The sequence below is a fragment of the Astatotilapia calliptera genome, chromosome 15, assembly GCF_900246225.1.
Source record: "Astatotilapia calliptera chromosome 15, fAstCal1.2, whole genome shotgun sequence".
Classification (NCBI taxonomy): Eukaryota; Metazoa; Chordata; class Actinopteri; order Cichliformes; family Cichlidae; genus Astatotilapia; species Astatotilapia calliptera.
In genome coordinates this window covers 32,697,764-32,721,624 of record NC_039316.1, presented here as the reverse complement: position 1 = coordinate 32,721,624, position 23,861 = coordinate 32,697,764, and the positions used below count along the sequence as shown (strand labels likewise).

The following is a 23,861-nucleotide window of genomic DNA, read 5'->3' as shown; positions in this document are numbered from 1 at the left end:
GCTTTTAACATTTTGTGACAAACTGCACAGAAGCAGCTTCTGTGCTGGGTGATGTTTGTTAGGCTGTTTATTTACTGCATTTATGCTCACTCCCTTTAAGTAGTTCGCTAAGTACTACAACAATCACAAATTTACATCTGCACTGTGAACAAATCACAGGGATGAGAAGTGCAAAGGAATGTGGTGAAGTCAGCTATGAGCAGTGTTGGGTAAGTTACTTTAAATTAGTAACTTAGTTACATTACTAGTTACTTCTATCAAAAGTAACTCAGTTACTTCAAGTTACTCGTTACTTTCAAAGTAATTAGTTACTAGGCAAAGTAACTTTGGATTTACTCTGAATTCTCTTGTTAATGTGTTGCTTCCCTAACTGGATACCCAGCAAGATTGCCAGTCTTCGAGCTTGCTTACACGTTAGCACTATCCTGCCACAAGTGCACTGTGCCACCTACCAACAGAAAGGAAAAAATAATGTGCATATTTCCACAAGAGAAATCCCACGCCTGGACCGTCGTCGACTGCCGGCATGATTCTAGCCTACGTCACAGCATCATGTGCGCTTTTTACATCCAACACAAAAACTGCAGTTGTGGTGCTTTCGGTTGTACTCAGAACTCGGAAATTCTGCCTTTCGAGTAGGAAGATGTAGGTAACACCAGACTGCCAATAAGCTTGTGTCTTTTTTTTTCATTGTAGCTGAAGTGCAGTTCCTTTTCAGCTCAATACAAAACGCGTAATATTTTCTCTGAGACGATTCCGTTTTTTACAGCACAGCTGGCAACTCTAATAACTAACCTTATGAACAAAATAAAGTTCAATATCAGTAACATCATAGCACCCGCCCAGCAGTATAGAAAGTCCGTCATGCTAGCTAGTAGACAGTACGAGTTATTGTAACTGACTGTAAAAAGTCAGCACAACGAAAATAAACTCCACCTAAACTTGGTTTATATCTGACCCAGATAGACTGCAGGTCATAACATCTTACCTGAAGTTCAGTTCACCTGACACTCGGACCGGTGGCCGCCTTGGCTCTCTCCTCCTCCCCACCATCGGCCCACTGAATCCAGCTATGGCTGCATATGTGTTAAGCAGTAATTTCTTTTTATAGAGGGCTAGCAAAACAACCGTTTTCGAGGGCATTGCCATATTGGAATCCCGACTTCTCTGACGAGGCTAACCAGAATGCGTTTACTTGAGGGTCTGTGTTCCGATTCCTGAGGTAGGTCGAACGAAACACACAAAGTAACGAATAATGACCCTATCGAAATCCCAGTAACGATTAACGCATTCCTGATTTTGGCATAATAACTAGTTACCGTGCTCGTTATCACAATAATAACGTAGTTACTGTAACGCGTTAGTCCCTACACTGGCTATGAGATTCCATTATTTTCTTGTTATTGAGCAAGTAGATTTCAGTAATAATGAAAACAACACCAGACAGGAGCATATTATGAAATAAAGCCCCGATCAAAAGTTTAAGACCGCTTTTTGCATGGCTGGATCTTAACAAGGTTCCAAGTAGAGCTTCAACATGCAATAAGAAGAACTGTGAGTAAGACAAAACATTTTTTTGAGCATGCAGTTTATTGAAAGCAACGCTTAAACTAAAACAGGCTGTTTTACAGCTGATCAAAAGTTTAGGACCACACCTCCAAAAAACCCCATAAATCCCCAAAATATAAATCAAAGTTCCAAACATGAACTCAATAATGAGCAGCGCCACCATTATTGTTGATCACTTCAAAAATAGGTTTCCATGAGGTGAGTTTGAACTTTTCCCTAAGTGGTGAAGATGCCTGCACGAAGGGCATCTACTGTCTGGACTGTTGTCCATTTTTGTATACTTCCCTTGCCATCCATCTCCAAAGGTTCTCAATTGGATTTAAACAGGGGAACACGCAGGATGGTCCTAAAGAGTGATGTTATTCTCCTGGAAGACGTTCCTTGCCCTGCAGGTATTGTGTACTGCAGTATTGTCCTGTTGAAAAACCCAGTCGGTACCACAAAGATGAGGCCCCTCAGTCATGCTGCTCTCTGCAACATCTGGACATATCCAGCGGCCGTTTGACGCCCATGCACCTCCTGAAGCTCCATTGTTCCAATGAAGGAAAAAACACCCCAGACCATTATGGCCCCCGCATAGAAAACATCCCAGGTGGGATCTGCTTGCCATGCCCGTAACGTTGGAAACCATCAGGACCATCATGGTTAAAGTTTTTCTCATCAGAGAATAAAACTTTCTTCCACCTTTCAATGTCCCAAGTTTGGTGCTCTCTTGCAAAGTCCAAATGGTCAGTTCTGTGGCGTTCAAGGACACGAGGCCTTTGCAGACGTTTTTTGTTTTTGAAGCTCTTCAGTCTCAGATGCCGTCGGATGGTTATGGAGTTAATGCTTATGCATTTCAACAACCCAACCATGTTCAAGGAAAAGTTGTATTTTTTTTGCCTTTGCCATCAGAACATCATGACAGTGTGACTACCTGACAGAAGATGACAATGAATTCACATTTTTTGCACAGATTTGGCCTTTTAAAGGCATGTGGTACTAAACTCAGGACTGTAAATCATTCAGTAGTAATTTGTACAAAACCTACCTATCAGATTTAACAATTTATTAACTGGAGTTACTTGAATGCTGTGCCAGATCTTTCCAGCTGACTTTGACCCCTGTATGTGTAAATATGTATATTTATCAGAAGGGAAAGAACCATTGAAAGAGGAACATAACTGCTCTGATCTGTGGGGCATACAGCACTAGGTTATTAAAGTTTATCCTACAGATGCTTACAATTTGTTTATTTCTTGTATTTTAATTCTAAACATGTACACAGGATAGCTTTTACCTGACCAGCATGTGCAGTATGGATGATCGTGGCTGTGGCAGATGCTTCAGGCCCATCCAAAAATGTCACAACAGTATAGGACACTGATAGCACAGTAGGTAGAGTGGAAGCCCTGTAATCAGAAGGTTGGGGGTTCAAATCCACTGAATAGTCACCTTGAGGTACCCCGGGCACTAGATTGGTGACTGCCTACTGCTTCCCTGAGTGAAAGGGGTAAATCCAGTAAGGCATTTCCCCATGGGGATCAACAAAGTATACATTATTACAGTGCCCCCTCAGATTTTTCTGGTGTACTTTTACAAATATCAATTCAATTTAAGTCACGCAACTTAATAATTAAAATATTAAATAGCCAAAACGATACTGTAGGAACAGCCAAGCATGTATTAATTATTCAGTTAATAATAGCTTACCGATTATACCAACATGACTGATTTTAGTGCACAGTGGACTTTAGTGGGAAGTTAGCTACTGAAAAAGGTCATCATTAGCTCATGAGGCAGACTTAAAAGCATTTCACTTGAAATTTGCAAAACAAATTTGCTATAATTATTTCGTACATTTGAATACCGGTTCTCTTGGTTTCCCATGAGCTTCTTTACACTTGGATTTTTTTGTGTAGGCTGTAGAGATAGTAGCATTGATTTGGCTTGGGTGGGTTGACCTTATCTAAATTTAGTAACCAACATTTGTTAGCAACCCACTGATGTAGGTAGGTAGTTAGCTATAAAACGTAAATAAATAAAGAAAGACTTTACACGGGCCTATGCTGGTTTAAACTTATCATTTTGAAGGAGTTAAAGGAATCATCTAAAAATACTGATGAAGTCCTTACATGTGGATTGCCTTTGAAGCAGTGTAGATCTTGTCCAGACCAAGACCAGGTTATCACAGAAAGACCACAGCAGGCGAGCAGGATCAAAGGACACAATTACAATACACAAATAAATTAGACAGTCTGAGGTGATACATATTCTCTGTACTGATACACACCAAAGATACACACATTAATACTTTCCATTTTCCTTTTCTGTTATTTGTAGATTTGACATCACCTTAATTTAAAATATTCTGTAACATATTTTTTATCATCCAATACCTGCTCATTTTTTTCTTCTTAAATTGGCCAGCATAGCATAACGATAACTAAATTATGCTGTGAGTATATAACAGTATAAGCTAGTATAGTATAGTATATTCTTCAGTTTAATCAGTGCTTAGCTTTTCAACTATTAAACCACACAGGAGAAAATGGAGCAAACACAGACTCATTATTTTGTAGTAAAATCAAAGGAACTCTGCATAAACATGATGCTAGGGTTCCTCTTTCAGGTGTTCGCCTACTTTGGAAACTATTGCTCATAAAAGCGTTACTTGTCATTTGCGAAGAATGTCAGGGTGTGTCCTTTATAACAAGAATCATGTCTATACCATAATCAGAGCGACCACAATTGATAACATTTGCCAGTTACTGTTGTTGGGAGACTAAACAAATAAAAGTGTTAAATGATTAACTTCGCCCTGGGTTTAGGGTGTGCACACTAGCTATTGTTGCTACATAAGATAAACAGAAAGATGCGGTATGTGGCTGTGTCAGGGACCAAGCAGTAAAGCATAAAGGACACAGGTGGTTTTAATTCAAAAAAGGGGTTTTATTGACCCAAAAATATGAAAATATATTTAACAAAGCCAAAATTTAAACAGGCAGAACAATAAAAGAGGTCAACTCAATAGATTAAACTCAAGATAATAATTAACAATACAAAATACAAAACAATTAAACAAACATGAAACACCCCCCAGGCAATGAAGCATGTGGTGCTATCCAATTAGGCTGTCTGTGGTACTTCAGGTCTCCCAGCCCTTTGCAACAACTTTCGCCAGACAGGAGAAGAAGCCAACCCCCAGGTAACTCAAACAAAGAAAGATGTATTAATATAACATAAAACAGAACTTTGACCTTGCAAGGTTAATATGTGTGCATGCCATATAAACATTGGAAGGTGTGATGGAAAAATAAACACATTTAATAAAGAAAAAATATTGAACAATAAGTAGAATATTTTAAAGTAGTGACTGTAAATTAAACTAAGGTGAATCAACTGGTGGTGAGGTGTGGAGCTTACCATGTGTGGCATGCCATCACAGGCTGCTTTGACTTTTTTCATTTTTGCATCCATCATGTCCTTGATTTGTGGTATTTTTGTAACATTTTCTAATCCCACTCACCTTTATCTCCTCACATCATTATTTCAGTTCTTCCACTAAAACTAACCGCATAAACTGCCTCCTGGTTTCAAAATGACTTCTAGGTTTCCTTCACAGTTATCCTTCCTATCACAACAAATAGGAAGTTATTAAGCTAAAGTGACCTTGAGCAAAACAGAAGATTGGAGCTCTACTGACCCCTGATTTTCATCACATCTCAGTCTCATAGATAAAGAACAGATATTCGAACAAGATCACTCAAAACCTTCACAGGTACTGTCACCTCAGCTCAAGGGGAAAACTGTGCCTTGAAAGGAACAGCTTTTCTGAGAGATGAATGGAGCGAGAGAGAGAGCGTGGGGAGAGATGTTTCCTGGCAGGCTGGGATTAGATGCGCTTCCATAAATATGCTGGGCAGCTTGGTATACTTTGTGCCCACTGGTAAAAATAGGCCTTCTTCCCAAGGGAAGTGATGACGTTTGCAGCCTGCCTGCATCACCAGCCACGAGTCGGCTTCATCTTCATACTGGAACAGCACAGACACATTTGTGGGGGGGAGGGAGCATCAGTGATCACCATGGCAACACATGCAGAGTGACGCAGGTAAAGGCAATAGAAAGGAAAAGAGGTAGTGATTGGCTAGCAACTGCTGTGGTGTGTTTATGTGTGTATGTGTGGGTGGTAAAGAAGAGGAGGAGGACTCAGTAGCCCAGAATTGAGATTAACACACACACACACACACACACACAAACACACACACACACACACACACACACTCAGTGTCCAAGTCTGTTAGCACGGTCAACAATTCAGCCTAGGAATGAGATGATGTGATTTAGCACGCTGCTTGAGCAGTGACTTCAGAGGCAGAGGAAAATTGTGTTATTTGCCTCTCTCACAAACACCATCCTGGATATTATGCATGCATACATTTAGGAAGAAATATTCCCCACACTCTGATTAAATGCTCTCAAACTATGCAGATGTTCTATTTCAGTCCTCCTAAATTACACCTTGTTGACAATATGGTTAGTTTTACAAAGCTTTGTGTCACATTCTTTGCTGTCCTTTCTTGTAGAATAGCCTCATTTTTGTCATTTTCATTACAGTCTAATATAAATATGCTTTTAATGTTAATGTGTTAGACATATAACTGAATTTACAAATTATCAACACTGTTGCCAAAAAGCTGAACATTGTGACATTTGCAATGATGTGTCATTTTTGTTTTTATATTCTTAGCATTTAATATAACGAAGAAGGTAACAAGTCACTCCAGAATACTCTGCAGTAGTTTAGTACTGTATTGGGAAAGAGTTTTAGCTTGCAAATAAAAATGAAATATTAAAATGTTTGAAGATTTTGTTTTGTTTTTAGCTAAAATTTCAGTTCTTGATCAGCTGCAGTTAATATGTATGTATATTCAACTATTTGTGCAATGTAACTTTAACTGCTCATGACAGCTGAATATGAACGCTTTTATGTTTTACACAGTTGAGGGGGATTTTAGATTGATCAATACTGCCACCTAATGGCCACAGTTGAAAATGTCTGCAGACAGCTGGAGAATTTTTCTCTAAATGCATGAAAAAAAAACATTGCTGTAATTGATGTGATGTTAACTTTCCATCTAATTTCAAGTTGAAATGCAGGGGTATTCAAGTCTGACCTAAGTCTTATGTCTGAAAGACTGCAGCAGTGCTGCAGTTGGTTTAATGTCCTACTGAAACATTGGTTACATCAAATTGCTTGTCAATCTTAATACAAATTCAGTGCAGCCATGACTGAACACAGTAGAGTCATATAACTATAAAACAACCACAATAACGTCACTATATCAGCACAAGAGGTCACTATACACCATACATTTTCTTCCATAGCACATGCCTTACAAGTTTTCTCTGCAACAGCAGAGGGAGATATTTCATTTCAATTCAACTAAACTAAAAGCCTAAACCTTTTTAGGATGTAAAGCAATTTACATAAAGTGTAGCACTATTTGATTTGATGCATTTTATTAAAAAAAAACAAACCCTGAAAACTGATCAAATATTTCAGATTAATCAATATCGTCACCTAGCCACCTAATACCCACAACTGAAAATGTCTGCATTTGTTGTTACTTTAATTCTTAATATTGACTGAAATAATCTTCGATTGTTTTTACAGGTGAGAATGAATTAGCAGTTATGTTAATGAAAGATTAATAGTTTAGGAGCAAGAACTGAACAATATCCTGCCTTCCACGGTTTTTTTTTCATTGCAACTGCAGATGCCTGTTGTGAAAAACAGCCGCACCCTTTACTGTAAATGAAAATGAAAGTAATTATTTGACTGAGTAAAGAACAAACTGAGTAAAGAACAAACACGCATAGCAGTTCAAATATTCAATGCCAACTATGTAAGGAAGAAGCGCAAACGAGGTAGGTCATCTGCCGATTACCTTTACTGATAATAATATTGCATTATGCTGCTTTTAAGATTCAAGTATGCAGTATTAAATATTAGGTTACATATCCTCAATGTGTTAATCTTTCATAGCATTAAACGTTACACTACTAACTGAAACGTAAGGTCTCCCCTTTCATCCTGTCCTATATTCTAGTTGAGAAATAAACAGGAATATGTTAGCGAGGCAAAATTTAATTGTTACAGTGTTTCTATATACAAAATATCGGATGACCTAAATTCATTTGTAAAATATAAAAAAATACAATTGTAAATAAACAAGAGAAATAGCTAATGAATTTGCTGGAAGAGAAAACACAGTAAACCAAAATATGGAATTTAAAATTTTGAAATCAGCTACACTATCACAGGAAGTGAAAGCGAAAGTAACTCTGTGTAACCACTAAGTTTTATAATATCAGTCCTCGATATCGGCAGCTGCTTTTTGCAAAGCCTTAGAGTCATCTCAGATTATTTGTTTGTGTGTTTTAGGTTTAGGTGCTTTTTAGGTGTAACTAATTATATATATATATATATATATATATATATATATATATATATATATATATATATATATATATATATATATATATATATATATATACACAGCACCAAAGTCTTGTTACTGTGGATTGCTTACGGAGAGTGAGTTTAAAAAGATAAACATATTAAAAGAAAAAAGATTGTTTTGGAATAATCAATACTGCCACCTATTGGCCAAAACTGAACATGTCTGTCTTAGTTCTTTATCTACACTGTAAAAACTGTGACTAGAGGTTACTTAAAAAAGTTATGGCAACAAAGTGACACTTGAAATAATTAAGTAGATTTTAATTTCAAAAGATTTATGTAAAATGTAGAGAAAATGTTAATTAAATTCAAATAGAAAACAAAAGGAGATATTAATAGAATTAAACTGTAAATATGTGTTGGATTTAGGGTCAAAATCTCAAACTGAAGGTTGAAATTGCCCAACTTTACCAAAAAAAAAAATTGATATGAAATAAGTCTCTGAGAAAAATTACTTTGAATTTACTAACTATCTGGCAAAGGTTTAGTAAAAACTTCCTAAAATATCCATTACAAAGAAATGAAATCTTCTTGTTTTTTCAGTAAAACTCAAATTGGATTCAATAATTTTCCAAATAAACCTTAAAAATAATGACTGAATAATAAGAGAAAATGAAATGAATTTTACTTATTTTCTGAGTAAAATGAATCAATTTCACAAAGAAAACATCAAAACAGTAATTTGTTTTATTGTGGAAAATAAAACACAGTAATTTATAATATAACATTTTTCTGCTCGTATACACTGAATTCTCATCAACAATCTCCTGATCTCCTAAATACATTCCTCTGCTGTAAATTTGTTTTAGTGTCATAAACAGTTTATCACACAGCTTTGTGTACAGAGCAACAGCAACATAAACTGCATGAATGTAAACCAGTTTTGTAAAAAAGAAATTAATCTTTAGACTGTAATATCAACATGAACCTGAAATTTGAATATCCTTTACCGTTTCCTTTATCTCTGTTACTTATTTATGATTGACTAACAAAAACTTTAGTTTGTCAATCTTTTGTTAAATTGAATCACTCAATATAACTGTAGAACAAAGGTTTTTCACTCATGTACATGGAATATCAATAATGTAAATCAACCTTTTGTCCCAATTTGGATGTTTAACCTGAGAAAATCTAAGACACATGTAAGAGGAAGTAACATTTCTACAGCTACAGGACTGCACTTCTGTTAAATTTTAAAGTTGTTTTAAACCAATGTTTTATAGTAACATACACTATAAACAAAGAAAAGCTTCACTAGTGATTCCTCCAATTTGCTGCCTTTCAAACAGAATATTCCTAAGAAACTTGTAGGTAATAAAAAACAAAATTAAAATGAAGAGCACAAATACAGCCTGACACATTGCAGGTCATTTGGGTAAGATATGAATAAGATGAAATTAACTTAAAAACTGAAAAGATAGCTGCATCTAACAAAGACAAACCAAAGGTTTTCAGTGAGCTTACTTCCCTTTCATTCTTTCAGAGTCCTCGTTTAAGCCAATAACTTGTTCTTGAGGCTGTTCACTTTTGGTGAGAGCTTAGCACAATCCAGTTCAAGGAAAAGTTTCTGGAATACTTCCAAGGTGTATTTTAGCTCTTTGGGATAGGCAAGATCGACTGCATATGTCAATCCAACCAGCATTGCGCATGCTCTTGGAAAATTGCCCAGAGCAGGCATAACTCTCACACCCTCCAGCACAATGCCAATGTCATCCTCCTCAGATCCAACAGCCTTGATTTTGTAGATTTTCATCCTCTGTTCAGAAAGATCTTGTGACACACCATCCTCATCAGCATCCTGAAACAACAAACACATGGGTTTTCTGACTGTAGTTGCACACATGAAATATTTCCTGGACACATCCTGTAGCTGAATGACAAATAAAACATGATAATGCCTCAAATTATTTGAAACTTGACAAACACATATGAATAACAAAAACAGAATAATGTTTCTACTTCAACACTTACACTGTACTCTTTGATCAGTTGATCAATGGACTCCCCAAGGTACACCATCAAGCACTGAATAACCAGATTTCTGGTTATGTTATTGCTAGGATTGCTTGGTGACTGAAAATGAGCAAGAATTCCAAAAATTACCATCAGATAAGTGACCATTTATTAAGACAAAACTGTGAGAATTGGCAGTATTAAAAAAAACTGTTAAATATCAAATTATCATCACATGGAGCATTAGGTGCGATAATTAGCTGATGTTAATGCACATGCCTGGGTGCTGACAGTCAACACAAAGGTATTGTCAACATGCTTGACAGGTTCAATCTTTAAATGTGTCGTTTTAGTAAATTACATTAATTTAGTCATTTAGTTTTTTTATCTAATTTAGTTTATGTTCGTCAGAAAGGGTTTTTCCTTCTTGGGACAAAACAAAAACCCAGCAATACCTGTACTTGTGTTTTTTTGTTTGTTTTTTGTTTGTTTTTTTTACTAAGAATAGACATGTATTTAAAATACAATTAAAACATGAAACCCATAATTGTGTTGTTAATTATATCAGTGATGTCCTGGCGTCCTCTTGCACTGACAAAAACATGCAAACAAATTAGTGGAGCTGTGCACCATGCAAATGAAATTTGACAAAAAAATTCTTTAAATAAAATTCCAAGCTGAAATGTCTGTGGAAAATACCTTGGCTATGATAGCCTGCAACTTCAATCCCATGCTGATCAGGTGAATTTAAGTTGAGGGATCTTCCATTACCTGAAAGGAAAGCAACATTATCATTTTTGACGTTTAGTCAGCTGTGTAAAAACCCTGGAGGAACCCACCCGGGGGATTAATAAAGTTTTATTTTATCTAATCTAATCTAATAACTTTAATCTCAGCCAAACCGATTTACTCACGAACAAATAAAACACTGAAAAAAACCAAACAATAACATTTTTAGGTTGTCTAAGTGACTTATACATTACGTTTAAACTGAGTAGCGAAACCCCGCGGTGATCTGAAAATGATGTGCCGGGAGTTGTGCCGTTCTCAGCGGCTTCAGTGACCCTCGAGCTCCCGGCTTGCTATCGAGCTGGTGGGTAGCAGATGCTCCGAAAACGTCGAAGCACTTTTGCAAACATGCGATATCTTGATAAACCGAGCAGATATTTGATGTTTACACAGCTACTTTCGCGCCTGAAAATATGTTAAAAGTTTATTTTGTGACCCAGAAAGATTACTAAGAGTAATTTTAAAACTTAGTAGCAGCCGCCATTATTGGAAACTGGAGTTCGAAAAACTGACTGTGGCTGACAAAATCACTCACAACTGACCGCAAAACCTTTTCATGAACTTTTAAACGTGGATGAAAGACGTTAAAACTCATCGGAATATACCGTTGATATTTTTTAATACGGTAAAACATGTGGTTAGTTAAAGCTGTTCAGTAACACAGTCGTGAAGGCTTGGAAAGTGACCTTGTGCTAGCAGTCCACTAACTGCCATTTGTGTAAAAATACGATACTATCATTACAGTGATGATTATTAATAAAATTTCGACGTATCATACTGTTTAAAACCTTTACTCAAAACCGATATACGTTATTGTTTAAACCGTGTCTTATATTTGAACAAATTAAGAAGTCTTACCTCTGACAAAATGGAGACGTCCACTCATGAAGCGCGTGTGTCCTGCACGTGGCACAAAGGATTATGGGCGGAAGTGTACAATGATTAAAATGAAAATGCTTTCATCAGTTAAATCTATTAGATTTCTTAAATTTTTTTAGTACTCAAACATTTTTTTTAAATCTACTCAACAAACCATTGCTGAATTTACCCCAAACAAAACTGTGTAAATTTAAATAACTGAACATCTCAAAATTGTTGAATTTTGCTTAGATTTGATTAAAACTACTCATACACGTTTTTACTGAGTAATAATTACTATTACTCTCCTATTAGATTCTAATTAACCCCAATCACAGTTTTTACAGTGTAGAAATACAGAATCTTTAATGAAAAAGTATTGTTATTGATAAGGACAGACCATAAAAATCTATTTAGCAGTAGCAGTAAGCCATTTCAATTATTTCCTTTTCCACCTTTCAAATGTGAAGATTTGGGTGGGCAGAGCAAACAAGTAAATAAAAAAAAAACATCAGAAGAAGTTTAGATTCTGTGTGATAATTGGAAAGCCGAAGTAGACACGTGTTATTCAAAGTCTTTCCCTCTTTTGTAGCTTTTACAACAGTCCAGAACAACACCACTTGAAATGATGACCTCAATAATTAAAATGTTGCACATTTTCAAAACTGTCACCAAAAAGTGAACATGATGAGCCATCCAAAGATATGTTTATGTGATAGAACTCTCTCTCCTAAAAACGCCAATCGTATCCAGTTTTTTAGGAGACAGGAGTGTTCTTTGGCTCTGCACCTTTAACACACTCTCTCTCTCTCTCTCTCTCTCTCTCTCTCACACACACACACACACACACACACACACACACACACACACACACACACACACACACACACACACACACACACACTTGTGTGACCTATATATAAAATCGGAATTCAAGCTCTGACAGTAAAATCTTGTCACTGTGGATTGTTGATGGATAATAAAATGAAAACAGCTCGAGTGTTTTAAAATCCATGATTACTGCCATTCTACTTCTAATACTTTATGAGGGCATTAAAATGCCCTCTCATTTATGATGTTGTATTTTGAAACAGGCACATCATGGCTTGCCCTAAATGTGGAACTAAACTCGAAGGGTCATTTAAATTCTGTCATGAATGTGGCTTCAAGTTATCTGCCCTGACTGAAAAAAGTGCTCAAGGTAGGTGTCATATCATAACAGTAAAAATTATATTAACACTAGTCCAAGGAGTTCATTTGTGGTACCACAGGTGAATATTTAACAGGTGAGAAAAAAAAAACTTTTGCCAAATTCACCGTTGTTTGATATATGTAACTAACCAAGCAATAATGGTTAAACAGATGGTGCCACATCAGCACATCCAATTTCAACCACTGCTGAGGAGAAAAACCAAAAGGAAGATCAAGACCATGCTGTTAAAGAAAGCACTACTCAAATACAGGTGACAAGGCTAAGAAATACATGTTATATTTGTGAAGTTACATATGTAATAGGTAATTTATCCAACAATTTTGATTGAGAAATAAAAATAAAAATCCTCTTTTTGAAAGTGAAACCAAGGTTTCATACCAAAGTGATCAACTGCAGTAAACAAGCTCTTAAAAACAGAGTAACCAGTTTCTGCAGTCCTTCCACGTTCAGCTTACGCAAATATTTCTTGTTCAGACAGTGTGCTAACTTACACGTTTCACTAAGGTATGAGACTGCAAAGATGAACCTTATGTTTGACATAAAAAATGGGACAACTTTTTATGTGTATTAGATTATTTGTATTAAATAGAGAAAACTAAGATATACCTATCAATTTGAAAATGGTTTTTGATGAACTAGCAATGCAACTTTTTTTCAGGAACAGTTAGCCACTGGTGAATCAGAACCAACCAGAGAGGATGCTACATCATCAGATATCATTACAGGCTCACTCACAGCAGAAAGTGGAATCACATCCTCATCTCTCCATATGACACATTTGGAAAGTGAATTAGCTGCTCCCCCTCAAGTTACAGATACTTGCAAAGAGAAAAATATGCTAATTGCTGTGAGTGCTGAAAGTAATTCTGAATCATGCAATAAGCCAACAACACCTGAAACCAACTTGTCTGTTTCCACAATACTGCCATCCCCTGGAACTGCAGGTGGCAAAATACCAGCACATGAAGCAGAGAATGCATTTAGTAACAAAGACGACAGACCAGATGAACATCAAACTGCTGCTGACAAGCTAAGTGGCATTAATTCTGGACTCGTGTCAGAAACAGGCTCTACTGCTCCTGAATCAACTAAGAACAACACCCCAGAACAAGTTACAGACAAGAAAAAATCTAATGAAATACAAAATCCATCAGGGAACTCAGATGTTAATAAGAACCACACAAACACAGAACAAAATAAATGTACAAAAAAGACTAGCAGGAAAGAAGACAAAGTAGTCAAAGACAAGAAATGTTATTCAGATGATCAAAATATCCAGAAAAGACAGAAATCTACAAGCCTCGGCCTACCAACAAAGGGAACTATCAAAAGGACCAAGGTATTGTAAAGTCAAACAGAGTTTTAACCCTCAAACTAAATTTTGCACAGAAATGCAATATTATAATACGTATATGTTATCACGTTTTTATTATTATACATAATATAACAATGAATATGTAATTTATCTACCGATGTTTATGAAACTTCCTTTTTCTGAATATGAAAAACTGTTTTGTTCTCTTTTTACACCAAGTTTATCCATTTCAGTCAGGATAGTTTGGGTTGCCATAAAGCTGTAAATACTTTTCCTTTATCATGTACATTTGTATGCTCAAAAAAGTGGTTAGAGATGTAAGCTACCATGACAATAATCAGCACATCAAATTTTAACCACAGCCGAGAAGAAAACCCAGTAAGACGATCAAGACCAGGCTTCAAAAGATGTTAAAGAAAAACAAGAAAACATCGCCCAAGAAAACTAAGGTATTATAAATTCAAATAAATTGTTCTAACTCTTAAACTGAATTTGTACAAAATGCAAAATCACAACATCAGGAAAAACATTTTTTTCTTTTATTATAGTCATGTAATGATTTTGCCAGTGTGAAATCAGTTTTAACTGTGTAATATTAATTAATGGTCCATTTTGATATACAAATAAAAGTGAGTGAGAGAAAAGAGGACAGTTAGAGAATCAGGAAGTGCAGAGTATTGTTAAGGATTAGTAATGAGAGCTATGATACCTGTAGAGGTATGGAAATGTCTAGAAAACAGGACAGTGGACTCTTTGAACACACTGTTTAACACACTCTTGAAGAGTGGGAGATGCTTGAGGACTGGACAAGAAGTGTACAAGGAGTTGAGAGATGAATGACAGATGGATTCATAGTGGGGGTGTGATTACATCAGGAATCAGGTGGAAGAGAGCTTGGAGAGGTTGAGCTCTGGAGGAAAGAGGAATTAAAGTCAGTGGAAGCAAGACGGAACACCTGTGCATCAATGAGAGGGAGACAGGTAACAGTAAAGCTGCAAAGAGTTAGAGGTACTGACGATATCATAAGGAATTCTAAAACTACCCAGGTTTTTATGTTTTGACCTTCTATTTTAAGGACAGTGACTTTACTTAAAGTAAAATGTGCTATATAAATCAAATTGCAGTTTGAGTGGCAAGGCTGAGATTGTGCAGAGGAGAGATAGTGAATATTTTGGACAAAGGATGTTGAAGATGGAGCAGCCAGACAGAAGAAAAAGATGAAGACCACTGAGAAAATTAATGGATGTAGTGAAGGAGGACATGTAGAGTGTTGGTGTGACTATGACTAACCATCTGATTTCTGTATGACTTCTAGAACGTGATTTTCTTTCACTGTATACATTATGGTATATAAAATAATGAAAAATATATTCTACTTGATACTTTTTTACTCATCAACTTTTGCTTTTCAAAGGTTGCTGATATTAATTCAGACGAGGAGACAGATTCAGAACTGACAGAGACACAGGAACGGGGAAATGAAGATGCAGGTATCTACAGGCAAACAACTTCCTGCCTTTCTGGACCTCAAGTGGAAGAGAATATCTTGATGACATCCAGTAAATTTCAGATACCAGAAGAGTAAGTGACAGGACTACAGTATGTATTTGACATTATTTGACATATTAAACTATGAAATTAACATTATTGCCATTTTTTCCTCCTTTTTTCCAGTTCATCAATCAATGAAGAAATACTGGTGCACTTTCATGCTGTCATTTCTAAAGAATTTCATTTGGAACCAGAGAAAGACATGGTTGTCTTAAAATCTGAAGTGTTGTTTGGAAGCTGGGATGGTTTTACTGAAATGTTCCCAAGGTATAGCTTAATAGTTTTTTATAACTAAAAAAACAACAGAGAGAGAGAGAGAGAGTGAATTTAGACTGCAATTATTTTAATCATTCCCTTTTTTCCCCCAGGAACAATTATTAGCCTCTGTGGAATTATTAGTTTGTCACTTCTCTGTATGTTCCATCTCTAACAAGAATGGTTTCTGTTTAATAGCCCTCTTGGGGACAACCAATATCTTATTGAAGGACAGTATCGGATTCCCAAGGAAAAAATTCAAGAGAGCATTCCCTACAAATATGCAGTTTACAAAAAGGAGTATGACTTTATCTATGAGACCATCTACCAGAAAGAGAAAAATGACTACATCAACAGGTGCCTAACCATCAATCCAGAGCTTTTAACAGCAGAAGGTATTTTGAATTTTATTGACGCAAATGTTCACATATTGGTTTGCTACATTTGCTAATAAATGAAACAGCACAGTGTGCTATCAATCAAAAAATCTAGTAAATGAAAAAATACCATGTTTGGTATGTTACCCTCTTTCATCCTCATCCCTGCCAATCACTGAGATGAACACCTTTTTAAGTAGAGAGATGTTTATTCCATTTCTGCTGTCTGTAGAAAATGTTTAATTGGATTCAGTAAATGACACTGGAAATTCACACAGATTGGGTCCAGGGACACGATGATTCTTGAAAAATTAATCAGTGTAGTATTCCTTGATAGTTTGTCATCTACAGGGAAGACGCATTTTTGTTCATCAAATGGACAGTTTGATAACTTTAGAGCAGCAGCAGCAAAAAAACAAATAAATAAATAAAAATGAATATACCACTCCACTAGCTCAGTATATACAGGGAGTGCAGAATTATTAGGCAAATGAGTATTTTGTCCACATCATCCTCTTCATGCATGTTGTCTTACTCCAAGCTGTATAGGCTCGAAAGCCTACTACCAATTAAGCATATTAGGTGATGTGCATCTCTGTAATGAGAAGGGGTGTGGTCTAATGACATCAACATCCTATATCAGGTGTGCATAATTATTAGGCAACGTCCTTTCCTTTGGCAAAATGGGTCAAAAGAAGGACTTGACAGGCTCAGAAAAGTCAAAAATAGTGAGATATCTTGCAGAGGGATGCAGCAGTCTCAAAATTGCAAAGCTTCTGAAGCGTGATCATCGAACAATCAAGCGTTTCATTCAAAATAGTCAACAGGGTCGCAAGAAGCGTGTGGAAAAACCAAGGTGCAAAATAACTGCCCATGAACTGAGAAAAGTCAAGCGTGCAGCTGCCAAGATGCCACTTGCCACCAGTTTGGCCATATTTCAGAGCTGCAACATCACTGGAGTGCCCAAAAGCACAAGGTGTGCAATACTCAGAGACATGGCCAAGGTAAGAAAGGCTGAAAGACGACCACCACTGAACAAGACACACAAGCTGAAACGTCAAGACTGGGCCAAGAAATATCTCAAGACTGATTTTTCTAAGGTTTTAAGGACTGATGAAATGAGAGTGAGTCTTGATGGGCCAGATGGATGGGCCCGTGGCTGGATTGGTAAAGGGCAGAGAGCTCCAGTCCGACTCAGACGCCAGCAAGGTGGAGGTGGAGTACTGGTTTGGGCTGGTATCATCAAAGATGAGCTTGTGGGGCCTTTTCGGGTTGAGGATGGAGTCAAGCTCAACTCCCAGTCCTACTGCCAGTTTCTGGAAGACACCTTCTTCAAGCAGTGGTACAGGAAGAAGTCTGCATCCTTCAAGAAAAACATGATTTTCATGCAGGACAATGCTCCATCACACGCGTCCAAGTACTCCACAGCGTGGCTGGCAAGAAAGGGTATAAAAGAAGAAAAACTAATGACATGGCCTCCTTGTTCACCTGATCTGAACCCCATTGAGAACCTGTGGTCCATCATCAAATGTGAGATTTACAAGGAGGGAAAACAGTACACCTCTCTGAACAGTGTCTGGGAGGCTGTGGTTGCTGCTGCACGCAATGTTGATGGTGAACAGATCAAAACACTGACAGAATCCATGGATGGCAGGCTTTTGAGTGTCCTTGCAAAGAAAGGTGGCTATATTGGTCGCTGATTTGTTTTTGTTTTGTTTTTGAATGTCAGAAATGTATATTTGTGAATGTGGAGATGTTATATTGGTGTCACTGGTAAAAATAAGTAATTGAAATGGGTATATATTTGTTTTTTGTTAAGTTGCCTAATAATTATGCACAGTAATAGTCACCTGCACACACAGATATCCCCCTAAAATAGCTAAAACTAAAAACAAACTAAAAACTACTTCCAAAAACATTCAGCTTTGATATTAATGAGTTTTTTGGGTTCATTGAGAACATGGTTGTTGTTCAATAATAAAATTATTCCTCAAAAATACAACTTGCCTAATAATTCTGCACTCCCTGTACACCGGCCTGGTCCCGGACAGGGGGACGGGGGTCATATTTTGTTAGACTGTGTGCTGTCATCGATTTGGCACTGATTTGTCAGATGTGTTTTTAGCTGAGGTATCATGTTATCTCCAGTAAACATGAACTCTATATACAAGGTGTCCACAATTGAGTTACTGAAATGTTCTTTTGGTTTGTTTTTTTTGTTTGGTTTTCTTTTAAAGGTGAGTGGCACCAATATGATGATATGATCCATCCCAAACCGAAGATTAATTGGCCTTGGAATTCTACAGAAAAAACTGTGATAGAAGGGAGAAACTTTGCTGGCAGGGAAATGTTACAAATAATCTTTGATCTTCTCAAAACTTGGAATGAACAGAAAGTGGGAGAATTCTTTTCCCTACTGCAGCAGTTCTTTTATACATACAGTGGTCCTCTGCTTCATGATGGTAGAGAAAGACGATGGGGATTACCATATGATTCAAATCAGGTAAACAGCAAAAATTTTATACTACAACAGGTAGCATCGAAAATTCAATAATGCAAAAATTAAAAGTATTGAATAGTGTTTTCCATACTCCACTGTGTATTGGCATTAGTCCTAACATTCATCCTTTGCTTTTTCCAGGTGAAATACCTTCTTAAACATTTTCTGGACAAACACTTGAGTTTTGATGCCATAAAGAAGACAGCAAAAATACCACCTCTCCATGCGGGGATTATTGGTTTGCTTGTTTACAACAAGTATCTGAAGGACAGCATGACAAATCAACTTTCTAGTTTATGCAATCTTCTTTGCCTGCCTAAAATGCCACAGCATTATTTTCTTACTTTCTGGGAAGACTTTGTAAAAGCTTTGCCATATGAAAACAGGTAACTTAAATATAGTTTTATTTTACTTATAAAATTAAAGGCATAATTATAATAGATAAAAGATTCTAAAATTTATTTTTTCATAGACAATAGTTACAAAGTAGTATGGTATCATCAATCTTGATTCTCATTGTCCATATCTGATCAAATATATGTGTAAAAATGTTGTGAGTTTTCCAGTGTAGTTTGGAATACTAGCATGTGAATTTGTCAATGACTTGTTTGACCACTGACATATTTTATTTATATAAAAGATTGGTTGCAGATGCAGTTGAGACCCTTTGCCATACCGCTATGGCACGCCATATTGAGAAGTGGGTGTTGGTCATCCCTTTGGTTCATCTACTGAGAGGAGAAAGCAAACCATATGAGCCAGTCCCACCTGTCTTGAATCCACAGTTTGACTCCTGGACAGGCTTGAAGAGAATCACAAGAACAGATTTATATGATGCTAGTCATATGTATGCACTTTTCTTTTATAAATACACCAAAATTCAGTTTAATTCATCTGCCCCCAGTAATCAGCTCTAATTTTTAATCAGGAATTTGATCCAGATCATGGAAGAATATGACTACCTGATAGACATTGATCATCTTCTTGTGCACTCTTGGATGTCTCTGATGGGAGTTGGTTACCTAATGAATGACAAATTGGTTATGCGTGTTGAACTTCGTGACATTCTTCAGTATTTGCAGTTCATTGTCAGTTCTGGCAACCGTAAACACATGTGCATGGTATGTATTCTTAACAGTGGTATTTTGTTAGGACAGAGTGTCAAATATTAAAATGAAAAGTATTTATTTATACGATAATGTTAAATAGATTGAGAGATTGATTGAGATTAATGTTAGTTTTATTTTGGTTCAGTTAATTATCGTTAATCATCTGCTGCACAAATTGACTTTATTTCGTTGTTGTTTTCAGTAACAATCAAGAAAACTTTAACTCATGGGTATGCTTAATGTGAATGGACTGATACTTAAATCCCACTTTTCTACTCTCCTGGAGCACTCAAAGTGCTTTACACAACATGCAGATCCAGTACTTTCTTCTATGCTTATAAGTGCTTTCTAAATAACATTCACACTCTAATGGATGCATCAGCGAACAACTTGGGGTTAGTAACTTGCCCAAGGGTATTTTGCATGCATACAGGGGGAGCTTGAATCACAAACCTTCTAATCAATAGATGACCTGCACTACCTCCTAAGCTACAGACACCCCAAATGTAGGATGAAAACAATAAATCAGTACTCACTTTTGACTTCACACTGATTATAGATGATTATTATATTACTTCTCAGGTGAAAGTTGTTTTTTTCTTTATCATAATTATCGTTATTTGATAATTGTCAATTATCAATTTCGGAATAAACATTTAACTTTTTTTTTACTCTTTATATTATTCAATTGATCTGATCTGTAAAGACCAGTGATTGACGAAAGTCCCAGTCACAGGTTATATTACCTAAAGCCTGAAAATGTCGAGGTTTGGCAGGCAGAATGTAGCACCCAAAAGCAAAACACTCAACGAAGGGATAAACTTAAAGAAGCTGCTTTATTGCAGTGGCAACTTACACAAAAACACTTACCAACCAAAGCCTAGAAACTGGAACTAATAACAAAACACTGGGAAACTATGGACAGCGACCTCAGGGAGCACAAGAGAAGAGACACGCACAGAATGAGGGGACGACACAAAACTGACAAAGAGAAACACAGGGCTAAAATACACTGAGGGATAACGAGGGCATGGGACACAGCTGGGAGGAATCACACTTGACGAGATATAACGGGACCGTCAATGTAAAAAGGCATGAAAACAGTGGGAGCACAGAGAACACTTACACAGGAAAAAATAACAAAAACCCAGAAAACTCTAAAAAATTATAAACACAAAACATAAACATGAAGTCACTAGACTCTAGACCGTGACAGAAAACAATACGAGGAGCAAGTGTTTAGGTCTTTCCTAGACTACGCTGATTTGTATCATGTATTCTAAGTACAATAAATACATGTTGCCTACCCCATCTTTAACGATTTTGTGTTTTTCTATTAAATGTGTTCTGTTATTTTGCTGACAGGTTGTGAGACATTTGACATCTTATCTGATCAAGAAAGAGAGCAATCACAAGAAAAGGTAAAATGAAAAGGAAAACAAAGGTGCCTGAGAATATAATCCAAGATCCCTGAAGAAGAATTTCAGTGTATTATTGCTAGCAGTCTTGTGCATATACAACAATAATATTAATATTTTCTTCCCATAGTTTTGATGACAGAGATGGAGAGTGCTGCCTGAAAACTGCAGTAATGCTTCTTGGTTCTGTCTGCTGTATCACAAAAGACACAGAGTTCGGGGATCTTCCTCTTCAGTTCCTTGATCTAGTCTGTGTGATTGCCAAGGCATATGGCCTCACTGATTCCCAGGTGTGACTTACTTGTCCAAGGTCTCACTTTAAGACATATATATATATATATATATATATATATATATATATATATATATATATATATATATATATATATATATATATATATATATATATATATATATATGTACATATATTATCCTGGGTTTTGGCACCAGATACTGCGCAGGACCCTCAAGCTCCCAGGCCTCTGGTAGAGGACCCGAGCTTGAAGGATAAACCGCCCGCAGGGGCGTGCTGGGTGTTTTATACATACAGAATAAGTTGACATGGTGTGATAAGTTTTTTTTTTCATAATATCTTCATTGATTTACAGACAAGAAAGATAATTCTTGAAGAGTCAGTCAAGGACACATTACAAACAATGAGGGTATGGCAGACAAATACCTTCCGCAACAAACTGCTTAAAAAGCAGCACGTTTTGCAGTTTTCTCTACCCAGTGAAATACAGGTAAGCAGAAATTAATGTTAGTAATATCTTATTATCTTTTATGGTTTAGTGTACATATTATTCTTCTGACATCAATTAAGTAGCTACTAATAGAAGGGGGAGGGGAAGTAGCTCGTTTTACTTACAAATTAAGGAATCTGTCTAACAACCCGTTCAGATAACATAAGTCCATCTGTCCATCTGTCTTTTTAACCACCACAACTCAAAACTAATGCTTTTCAAGAGCTTGACAAAATACAAAGTAAGACTGAACATTTTACATTTGGTCATGTGTTTATGCATTATCATAATTCATTTCATAATATAATTAAGGACTAAAATGCACCTTTTACAATGATGTACAATATATGGAGCTTGGTAGATACTTTTTAGTAGGCTGGTTGAACACCAAGAGATAAACACTGGTGTTAAAATATTTTTTGTACCATATTTTTTTGAAGGTAAGTAGATTCATAAACTTACTCTTTCTTTGTCTCAACAAGAACACTGAATGAGTTTGCAAAGAACCAAATTGATTCTGGGATACAAACAATTATGCCATTAGGTTAGTACTCCCTAAAGTCTGTAACTACATTTAAGGGTATGTCCAATGGCCAACCTTCATTTATCTCAAAAATTCTTGAAAAAGTAGTTGTAATATCGCTAACAGATCATCTGCTGAGGAACAGCTTATTTGAAGAGTTTCAGTCAGGTTTCAGAGCTCATCACAGTACAGAAACAGCATCAAAGAAGTTTACACTTATGATCTCTGTTAGTAGAGATGGGTATTGTTTAGGTTTTATCCGATACCAGTACCAAACCGGTACTTTTGAATGGGTGCCGGTGCTTAAACGGTGCTCAAACTGGTGCTTAAAGAATGGAGAACACAAACGTTGTCCAAAAACCTCTCATGTTCAGCTGTTTTTTTGTAAAAAGATAACAAGGTTAGCCTTTTCTGCAGCTATAGGGGATTTATGGCATCACTCTTGGCTGGAAGCAGTGCTTAATCAATGGAAAAAACACAAACTTTGTCCAAAAACCTCTCATGTTTACCTGTTTTCCACATTTTCTTTGGTCATTTTAGCCTTTTTGGCCAGGGTGAAGGGAGTATCTGCCATCAAACAAGAAGACAGCCGCATGTAACTACGACTGTGTTTGCTAGTTCACCTTATGTGCATTAATGTAATAACGTGGTTAGCGTACTCAACCTAAATTACACACGAACAACATTAAGCTACTCACGCAGAGAACAACGGCTGCTGCTGCCATCATCATCCGTCATCATTTCTGCTACACTGGCAGGGCTAGCGGCACCGCACCCGCAGTAGATGTGCCCGGTGTGAGGTCTCGCAGCAAACTATCAAATACGGTGCATTTCTCGGCTTTTAACAAAATGCTATACGTCGCTAGGTGTTTCATCAGATTCGAGGTTTTACCTCCTTTGCACAGTATCACAGTATCAGCTTAAAGCACTTGTTGCAGGCTGCTGAGTTTGCATATTTTGCTGTGAAGTACAGCCAGACTTTGACCGCTTCGCCTTGGGCATTTTTAATCTGTAGCTTTGCTCTAAACGTACCTGGGCCCGCCTACTACGATAGTGGGAAGGAAAAACTCCCTTTTAACAACAGGATGAAATCTCCAGCAGAACCAGGCTCAGGGAGGGGTGGCCATCTGCTGCGACCAGTTCGGTGACAGAAGGAAGACAGTATAGAAGACATGCTGTGGAA

At 36.7% G+C, this 23,861-nt stretch overlaps 1 protein-coding gene and 1 long non-coding RNA gene across 3 annotated transcripts in view; one reads left to right on the top strand and one right to left on the bottom strand.

Moving 5' to 3' along the window:
- Positions 1–7,390: 7,390 nt before the first annotated feature.
- The window catches only part of LOC113006391 (E3 ubiquitin-protein ligase rnf213-alpha-like), a 76,553-nt gene continuing 60,082 nt past the window's right edge, over positions 7,391–23,861 (top strand). Inside the window, exons 1-15 of one of the 2 annotated variants that reach the window (XM_026142345.1) lie at positions 7,391–7,479; positions 12,769–12,875; positions 13,037–13,137; positions 13,552–14,226; positions 14,565–14,651; positions 15,617–15,783; positions 15,877–16,020; positions 16,207–16,403; positions 18,623–18,888; positions 19,027–19,271; positions 19,526–19,732; positions 19,814–20,006; positions 21,360–21,415; positions 21,543–21,702; positions 22,021–22,155. In XM_026142345.1, the coding sequence (XP_025998130.1) occupies positions 12,776–12,875; positions 13,037–13,137; positions 13,552–14,226; positions 14,565–14,651; positions 15,617–15,783; positions 15,877–16,020; positions 16,207–16,403; positions 18,623–18,888; positions 19,027–19,271; positions 19,526–19,732; positions 19,814–20,006; positions 21,360–21,415; positions 21,543–21,702; positions 22,021–22,155 (2,733 nt within the window). In that variant the 5' untranslated portion in view covers positions 7,391–7,479; positions 12,769–12,775. Of the gene's footprint in view, positions 7,480–12,768; positions 12,876–13,036; positions 13,138–13,545; positions 14,227–14,564; positions 14,652–15,616; positions 15,784–15,876; positions 16,021–16,206; positions 16,404–18,622; positions 18,889–19,026; positions 19,272–19,525; positions 19,733–19,813; positions 20,007–21,359; positions 21,416–21,542; positions 21,703–22,020; positions 22,156–23,861 lie in introns of both variants that reach the window. The other variant, XM_026142343.1, reaches the window with a different exon arrangement.
- LOC113006392 (uncharacterized) lies at positions 19,627–21,319 on the bottom strand. Its single transcript, XR_003269743.1, has 3 exons — positions 20,865–21,319; positions 19,848–19,907; positions 19,627–19,687 (listed from the first exon to the last, which is right to left on the bottom strand). It is a non-coding gene; the product is annotated as an uncharacterized LOC113006392 (long non-coding RNA).